Raw genomic sequence first — 9,908 nt, forward strand, 5'->3', positions numbered from 1 at the left:
CAATCCAAACATTAGAAGAAAAAAAACAAGATATTCGATTACATTTCAACAATGATTGAGACCCCTACAACCCTCTTTGAATCTTAACCATTGATTTATGTGTAGGACTCACTCAAAAATGAGAGTGCATTTTTCAAAACCTAATTTCTAATCATGAGTTAAGGTCTTTGAAAAATAAAAAATAAAAAAAAATCATAATCATGTCAAAGAGAGAGCTAATATGAACAATCACGCAAACTTTATGGTAAAATTGTTAATGAAAAGGCTGTAACGAGTGCAAGTAAGACCAACAGTTCTGCTTAAAATAATGCTTTATACAAGCACACAAAAAAATGCTGATTTTTTTCACAAAATGAAGTGACTTTTTTTACTTTTAAATAAAACACCCAAATGATTTCTAATTACAAAAATGTCACTGTCACAGGTGAATGTGATGTTAGAACTTTCCAAAATTAATAATTAATGCAAAAAAAAGAAAAATAGAAAAATAGAAGTGCTTTTACTAGGTAGAACACCACTAGTTCTGCTCCCGAGGAGAGTAACACATTTTATAAAATTACATTTCAGTGAAAGCTTTGCTGCAAAACCTATCAACTAGTATATACATGCTAATATATATATATATATATATTGTATTGATCATTTGGATATACAAACCTCATTTCTTGCACACCAGTACATCAACATTATGTACAATCATCAACTAATAATTCAAGTTTTTCACAACACTAGCGTAATGATAACAAATCACGTAGCAGTTTAAACTTTTCCTGTGGAACCCAAGGTGTCTATCAAGCCTTTCTTTGAAAGGTTTACTATGGAATCTGCTATTATTCTAGCACTGGATTTCATATAACCACCTGAAATGTAGAAATGTCAGGTTTTGCTTGTGAGTTTCAAAGAATGATACAGAATGAAGATTGAATTTTGCAGAGGTAATTTATAAAGTTGGAAGTTCCAGAACCTGAAGTGAGCATGAGAAGAGGTATGTTCCTCTCATGGGCAAATCTGAAAACCTTCTCATCTCTAGCAGTTATCCCATCAGGACTGATCTGCGCAGACATGTATAAACACAGTAAAGACTCAATTACAATATAACGTCACCTAGAGCAAAAAAAAACTCCATCTTTGGTTATAAGTTCCTGGATTTATATTAAGACAGTCGGGTTTGATAGATCTTGTTCTCTGGTCAACCATGTTAAGCATACAAATTTCCATGAAGCCAGAAGACCTTAAAAAGAGGCAAGGAGAAAGAATACTCTGATGTCCTAGGCACAGAGGAGCCACACCAATCCATCCGAATTTGGTGGTGCAGTGATGATACTGTAGTGATCATAGAGAAGAGGAACAAAATATGAACTTTGCAAGTAACTCAGTTGCTATTGCTTCCACCAGTAGTGCAGGTCTATGAAGGTTCAAACTACTAATTTTCGCTCATCAGAAGAAGAGAGTAGAGAGAGCATGGAAAAAGTAGATTTTTCCTTGCATTTTGCTCACCAAGTGAACCTTTCCATGATAACCCCAATTTAAACTTTGTGAAACCTCAAAATCACATAGGAACTCGGGATTTTTACTCAATTCAAGAGATGTGTGAAATTCAAAAGTGCAATAAGGGTTGGTTTGGGCAAAAGAAAATGCAACAGTATCCAACTGAACTCTCATAATATACAGCTCAAGCAACTAAAATTAAAAAGTGCAATGACTAGAAGCCACCAAAACTAGTACCCAACTATCCACTTAGGGCTCCAGTGATAAATTATTCAGAGTTTCAGCATTGCCATGATTGGCTACATCAATCATAATCAATGGAATGCACCCGGAGGCAACCAGAATCCTCCTCCTGGTCACTTCCCTCTTAAATTCTTACAAATGTAAACAGTACACATTTCCACCTTTCAAATTCTCACACTTTGTTCTAGCCATCTTGGGACCTATTTCCTCTTTTCTTCCTCTTCCATTACTTGATAGATGCATCTGTGTGTGCAAGCCTATACAGTATGATCAATCACTCTCCTAACAAAATGTTACAATAATTGCAATGCTGTACTTTCCATTCATTTGTATTTCAACAAGCAACGACTCTTTAGTTACAAATGCACATGCCATTGCAAATTCTAAGATCATACTTGTTGCATACAAAGTATTAGCACAAACAATGACATGTTCTCCTGTATGGTCTATTAAAAAAACATAAGGCACAAAAATAAAAAAATAAAAAATTGCAGGGGCATTATATTAGAAATTACCTTCAACCTGCCCAATGGATCTCCATCTAGAATATCAGTGCCAGCATTGTACACCACCAACTCAGGATCAAACATACGGCCAGCAACCTAAAATTCAAACATTCTCAATGTCCCTCTACTCAACAAATGCTTTCAACAGAAATGAGTATAATTGACGAAATATTCCTAATCATGAGCTTTTAACATCCTTACTATGAATATTGACAAAAACTTCAGTACGAGTAATGGTAAGTTACAGTTGTCAATATTCATCACATAACATGTCAACAACCCAAAGGACAAATCAGATGTGCATGTTACGGTTTGTTTGGGATGTTCTAAATAACTACACTTTTTGACTTTTTATAAAAAAGATGTGTAGAAAAGTAGAGAGGAGATTTGAATGATGTGACCCAAATAAGTGCACTTATGCATAAAAGTGCACTTACATCGTTTTGCTCTTCTACTTTTTCTTCCTATTTTTCTTTTCTTTTTCATATGTGGCTGTGATAAGCTAATCAACCTACACCAAAATGTCGTAAAACCTGTGCCCGAAAAAAAAAAAAACATATGTGCATTGTGCATGTAATTTTTGCTCTTCTACTTCTTTTTCATGTTTGGTTGAATAAGCTAATCAACTGATACCAAAATGTTGGACAGAAAATTGCAGATGCAACAATACAATCAATCAAAAATCACCAGCCTTGTCCAAAAAATTTCATTTCTTTTTATCCCATCCTCAATCGATTTCCAACATAGTTGCATCAATGAAACAGAAAAGGCAAAAGGTTCAGTGGCTGGCATATGGTCATCAATGAATACCTTGAGTGCTTCATCTAATTTTGTCAAGTATTCTTCCGTTTCAGTCCCACTCTGTTGAACATAATGCAATTAGCATAACATGGTAGGTAAAGAACAAAAATAACGAGAATCTAAGTTTAGATGACATGGCTCACCACTACTTCAACCTTCTGACTAATGTATCTTCTTGCTTCATAATCCTATATAAAAGAAGTGCAATAAATGAGATGAGCAAGAGCAATAAGGAAATTGATACCTATTAAGACTAAGATTTTGAGGCTGTTCCACTGTCTGAATAAACAAATCACATATTACGGACAGAAAAGACACACACACACACAGATGGTCACTTGAAGTTGAAAACTCTGTGATTCAAAAGGAGACAACTTACTAATGGATAAATTCCAGGATTGTAAATATCCAGAATGTAAACTCTTCCTGTCAGTATCCACAGGCAATCAATTAACATATGAAATAACATAAGACTGCCATGATGACAGGTCAGAAACCGTACTGTCACGAGAAAAATCTTTTTCATGGCCATTTCCTTGATGCGCATCAAGATCAATTATCATCACCCTGTAAATGGTTTGCAGTTAATGAGGACAAAAAGTGGTGCTTAAAATTGATGGATCTGATTGAGATATCAATTTCCCAGGTTATAAATGCACAATCGTTAACATTTTAATATTAGCTACAAGTGTCAGTACCTTGAAATATTTAACCGGGTAAATGCATACTGAATACAGAGAGATATGTCTGCATAAACACAGAATCCCCCTCCCTTATCTCCCGAACAGTGATGGAACCCACCACCAACATTGATAGCCCAACCTCTCTCTTTTGCAAGCTTTGCTGCCAATATGCTTCCTCCAACCTAAGGTAAAATGTGGTCAGTGTTATTCAAACCCTAAAGTAAAAAGACAGATCATGGAAATAAAATTTTCACCTGCTTGCGGAAGGGGTGGAGAACTTTCTGCTGCACAAGAAAATTGGGCAATAGTGCAACAGGAGGGACCTAAACATCATATCAAATTGGGTGGTCAATAATCTTTAGAAGCATGAACAGTACACTACCATCAGCTCATTACTTGCTACTTTATTGTTTCCCGGACTATCATAAATGTATATCATGAACCTGCTTAAAATGAGTTTGTTTAAGTTAACAAACATTCACATATGCCCTGGAACTAAGAGCTCCAGCAAGCATTTATAACATTCTTGACAAATAAATAAAACAGTATATTCAGCAAAAGCAGGTGAGATTAGGTAAAAATTCACAAGAAGTACATGATCATTACATACAAGATTTATAGAGGATAGTAGTCGAAACTCTACCTCAACTATAATGGAGACATTGACACTGCTTTTTAGACTATTCAAGTATGATTCCGAATGCACCTGTCACAAGTATCAAAATTGTTAGGCATAAAGATAAACTTAGTTGTCTGGCTAACATCAAGAACTATGAACACATTGTCTCCCCAATTCTTCCTTTTCAAGAAATTAAGAAGAAAAGGAGGGAGGGAGGGAGGGAGGGAGGGAGGGAGGGAGGGAACACAAGCATCAAGTGAAAACAGAACTACTAATTTTTCATGCAAGGCAACATATAGATGTGTATCATAAACCGCAGGATGTAGGTGCAGCGAACCTTAACATTGCCAGTTTGCAACATAAATGTAATAAAAGACATGAAGCAACTTTCTAAATTGCACTACAACAGAAATGTAATAAAAGACTTCTAGAGCAATTAATGTCGGCAATGCATACGCTTTGAGAGTCTGCTTTCTATTTAACTCCACCATGTTTGCTCAGTGTGTAATACACACACAGAGATGGTATGGTGATTAAAATAAACATATAATATTGAACACATAAAAATCAAATTTGAGATTGTAGCATCCTTCAAGTACTACATGGGGCAAATACCAAAAAAATAAATGCGCAAGGGTTCTAAAGAAATGCTGTGGCCATTATTTGTCACAAAAAAGAAAAGAAGAAAAAAAAAGAAATGCAGTAGCTACCACTAAGAGATCATCCTTTGTAGCTTCTGGAGGCTCAACTATACGATTTTTGTCCAGAACACCATCCACGATGAGGAACCGGCAGATGCGACCCCATTTAGAAGAATCAAATGGATGCCTACATTAATTAAAATATAACACTGAAGTAAACATTAAGATCAATAGCCAACTCACAATTGAGATCCCAACTGCAATGGCACCGCCACCAATGATTATGTTAGTGAAATGAGAAACATGAGATTGATCATAAAATAATGTAAATTTAGGGAAAAAATTCCCCCATAAGAATATAAATTTTGGAAGTAATAATAATGACAAAAAAATATCCTCTCTCTCTCTCTCTCTCTCTCTCTCTCTCTCTCTCTCTCTCTCTCTCTCTCCTCAACAAATAATGACAAAACCAATGAGTAGATGAGTTGATGTTATGGCATTTCATAGCAACTAATAAAATTTGCACCAACAGAAACAAGTTAGAAGAAGTGAATCCCATGGGCTATGTTCGGTTGAGAGATTGGGAGAAGGAATTGGAAAGGAAAAGGGAAAAGGTGTGTAAAATTAGGTGAAATGTAGGTATATTTTTTCACATTTCACCTATCTTTTCCATTTCCCTTTTCAAATCTCTCCTCAAATCTCCCAACCAAACATAGCATTAGTTTAATAAAACCTTTAGGTTGTATTTGCTTCGTGGATTTGGAAAGGAAAAGAAAAAATATGTGCGAAATATAATTATATGTTTCAAAAATGCTAGAGACTCCAAAAATTTTACCAAATGTCTCACATGAATATATGACCCATATAAGAGCCACATTGTGTGGGTCTCACAACCATGTGAGACATTTGGTAGAAACTTTGGTAGAATATTGGGGGTCTCTAGCATTATTCTATATTTTTTTCACATTTCATCTACCTTTTCTCTTTCTCTTTCTATTTTCAAATCCCTACCCAAATCTATGAACCAAACACATCGTTAGTTCTTCGCATAAGAGCACAAAAATTTCAAAGCAAAGGGATTGGAAAACCAACCGTTTGATGTGTTGCAACTGATGAAACATGCACAGTGAATGAGAAGAAGTAAGTCACAGTAATCCATGCATCAATACTCATTTCAAATTCAACATCACATGTTTTAAGTGATAGCACAGCTTCATTATCAATCCTGATAGTATGTTTTTAATACGACAGCATGTTTAAAATCCCCGCTTCGATTCCCAGCAAATTATTCAAGAAGTTCGTATGAAATACCAAGATATTCAAAATTCCAAACAAGTGCATAAATTCTGCTCATAAGAGTTTTTAATATTTTAATCAACTCCAAAAATTTTCAAAATTGCTATTCAATTCAACCATTTCCTTTTTAGTTATTAATTGCTATAAATTACAATTTCATCCAAATACCTGTCACAATTATTACCAAATTTCATCTTTCACTACTGACTTAACCTAAGCTGTACAGATGAGAGAGAGAGAGAGAGAGAGAGAGAGAGAGAGGGTTTTAGGTTTGTTACAGCTTCTCAATGCCAAGAAACTGGATATTGTAGGAAGGCGAGTAGATAAGAGGAAGCTGATACAAGAGAATCAGAGTTCAAATCAGAATAATCCAAGTTTTTCGATGATAACAAATTGAGATTAGTGAGGTGATGAGGGAGGTTACCTTAGCGAGAGGCACATCGAAATAGAGCTTGCTCGACAGAATTCGGTTTCGCCGGAGAGTTTCCGAGTCAGTGGAAGACGAAACGCCGGTGGATGAAGAAGCCATGGTCGACATATAGAGAGAGAGATGGAGAAAGCTTAATGGCGTAGAAGATAAAAATAAAGATAGAGAGAGAGAGAGAGAGAGAGGGAGAGAGAGAGAACGCGGAGGGTCGAGGCTGACTCGGGCTGAGTGAGTGGTTTAAACTCGGAACCTTTATAGAGGGCCCAGCACTGTTGAAAATATTAGGCCCGGCCCAAATATTTTTTTGGGTCTTTTGGGCCTTTTAAAGTTATGAACTCTACCTAAGAATATGAAAAATACTAATAATAACAAGGGTAAAATGGTAATATTTACAATTTTTTGGGCTAATTATATTAATAACCCTTGAATTTTTAAAAAAATATAATAAATTTCATAAACTTAACATAATTATACTCATCTCTCTTTGTGTTTTACAATTCACTCATAATAACATTGTAGATTGTGTCAACTTTTAATTTAGTATAAAAAATAGTCAAAAGGGGAAAAAAAAAATCACTACTAAAAATTCGACTATTCTCTTTATTTTTTTTATATTTTCTATAATAAAATAAAAAATCAACTAAAATAATTAGTTGTCAAAACAATTCTAAATCACGTAAAGCCAATAAACATCTTTCTAATTTGTATTTTAAATATACCCATATAATCATTAAAGACGGTTAAAATGAATCCTAATAATTAGGGGGCGTTGAGAACAAAGATGTCAACCATAATTTTTGCCCCCTTAGAGAGAAGAAAAAAATGTCAACCATGTTATATCTATTTTGCACTATAATTTTATAATTAGAACCAAAATTTTCACCATAATTTCAACTACATTATATCTTATTCCATCAATTTTATTTATTTTTTATTTTTTTTGATAATCGTGTATTCGGACCAACTTGAAAACTAAGGATATGATTCCTTTAAATCTCAGGCTCAACTCCTATGGAGCCTTGGGGTTTGTTTCATGATTTATTTGACAGAATGCACCATTACTACTCTTGCTTGCCATATAATTTCATCATCCTTCAGGGACATCACTACAGCATTTCCTAGTTTCATTTTCAACACCGAGGCTGAAAACCCATATTCTAGAGCCCTTCTTCCTAGATTTTAAGTTCTCACTCTTCGAGTCCAGAATTGACTGCTTCGAGCTTTCAGCATTGTCGGATTTAGCTTCTCAAATTGCTTTCTATTGTACAATTGTGTAATTAAACAAGATTAATAGATTCATGATTTATTAAATTAAATAATAGAATATCAAATAAAATCGTATTTGATAAATTTATATTCTAGAGTATGAAACATGAAACATAATTAACAGAAATACATATTAAATTGAAATATTGAAAATAAAAAATCAAATCAAATTCTGTGTGATACGACAGTATCCTTAAAATAGATTAGCCGCCTTACCGTGGATGTTAGAGGAACGTTAACTTCTATCTCCCAAGATAAGATGGTTTAGACGAGCTAATGCAGAAACACCTTCTGTTAGCTTGGCGAACTGACAAGGGCAGCACTCTCTCTCACACAGGAAGAATATTGTAATAGTATATTGTAATAGTAAGCAAACTAACTATATGATTGGAAGGCAAAAAATTATGTACCAAACCAAGGGAGATGAGTCTCCTCTTATACACAATGGAGGGAGAGAGGAAGAGCCTCCAGCCATCATGGCTGGCCACTAATGCAGGCCATTGCTCCTGCAAAATTGCTGGAGTAATGCACAAAACTGATGAGAATTCAAAGTGTGAGTTACACACAATATACACATATGTGTATATATATTTCTGCAATAGACTTGGGCTTGGAACAGACCTAGCCCAAAAAAAATAGGTTGGTGGACCATTAATCCGGCCCAACCCAAACCTAACCCATTCCCTCAAACCTAAGCCCAAGTCCCAAGATCCAAGATCTACGATCCACAGCCCATAGATCACGGATTCGGTCCAGTTCGGGCGGCGGCGCGCGCGCGCCCATGGCAATTTTGCCATAATCAACTTGGACCATATTTTGGCTCAATCCCATCCTTGAAGCATCCATGCCTCCCTTCTTTTGGAAAATTTAGATTCCCCAAAGGGCTCATGCCCTTCTCATAATCTTGAGGTTTAAATACCCATCAAAACTTTCCTTTACAATCAATGTAGGATTGGTAATTATACACAATTCTCAATACCTCATTTATGAGGCTAACTTTATAAGGCAATTTCTCATTCAATTCTTAATGATTTTTTGTCATTCTTTTTGTGGTGTAAAGACCTTGCTACAAAGAATCTAAACCCATTTAATCCCATATCAACTAATGATTAAGACCTACTTTAATTTCACATTAAAGTCACCAAAAAATTATTTTTTCCAACAATCCCTCACATGAATAAAAATTGACCGAATAAAGAAAACGGACAACGTTTACAACAAAGACTCAAAGAGAGAGCACACAGACTAACCCTGCACTAGAAAAGGTAGCTGTTGGCCTTGAACCTTTCGTAGTGAAAGTCTATCGGATTTACTAACTGACTAGTGAACGTGATGTCTTGAACTGTTCTGTTGTTTATGTAAATAGAGACAATAGACCTCACATATGAGTTAGTCTAACCATTGTTCTTGTTCTCACTGGTGTGTCCGGTATGGCCCTAAAACACTAGCCTGGTTCAGTGAGTAATTATAAAGAATTCGGTCTTCCCAATTCTTAAAGAAGCGACCCTACTTTGCACTCACATAGGTGACCTATATAAGGTATCGCGTTATACCACGGTTGACTATTCATATCACTTAGGTCATTAAAAGCATTAGCTTAACCTTCCACCCCCACCGGGTATCACTGTACAAAAGAATGTGCAAGAGGATTTACCTCTTCAATGACTTACCTGTTATACGAAATTCGGTTGTCCCTTTGAACCTAGATCTTGGGATCTCCAGTCAACTAAGTTGGGTTTTCCGTTTCGGTAACATTACTAAAGGCCTTAATCCCATTCCTCTTGACGACATTTCTACTAACTCTTGAGTTAACCCTTTGGTTAGCGGATCCGCAATATTGTCCTTAAACTTTACATAGTCTAGAGAGATAACTCCATTAGAGAGTAGTTATCGTATAGAATTATGTCTACGAAGGATATGTCTAGACTTTCCATTATG

At 35.4% G+C, this 9,908-nt stretch overlaps 1 protein-coding gene across 2 annotated transcripts; it reads right to left on the minus strand.

The window, feature by feature from the left end:
* Positions 1 to 480: 480 nt before the first annotated feature.
* Positions 481 to 8,243, minus strand: HDA2 (histone deacetylase 2). 2 transcript variants are annotated; one of them, XM_028266230.2, is made up of 13 exons: positions 6,702 to 8,123; positions 6,556 to 6,611; positions 5,051 to 5,168; positions 4,365 to 4,427; positions 3,976 to 4,044; positions 3,737 to 3,903; positions 3,541 to 3,605; positions 3,418 to 3,464; positions 3,182 to 3,226; positions 3,048 to 3,098; positions 2,247 to 2,333; positions 965 to 1,052; positions 481 to 860 (listed from the first exon to the last, which is right to left on the minus strand). In XM_028266230.2, exons 1-13 carry the CDS (start codon positions 6,813 to 6,815, stop codon positions 760 to 762), a joined length of 1,071 nt encoding a protein of 356 aa, XP_028122031.2. In that variant the 5' UTR covers positions 6,816 to 8,123; the 3' UTR covers positions 481 to 759. The 2 variants fall into 2 exon arrangements, with proteins under 2 accessions (XP_028122031.2, XP_028122032.2); XM_028266231.2 differs by lacking the exon at positions 6,556 to 6,611 and having other exon boundaries at positions 6,702 to 8,243.
* Positions 8,244 to 9,908: the final 1,665 nt, after the last annotated feature.

The sequence above is a fragment of the Camellia sinensis genome, chromosome 13 (assembly GCF_055761805.1).
Source record: "Camellia sinensis isolate YWXY chromosome 13, ASM5576180v1, whole genome shotgun sequence".
NCBI lineage: Eukaryota > Viridiplantae > Streptophyta > Magnoliopsida > Ericales > Theaceae > Camellia > Camellia sinensis.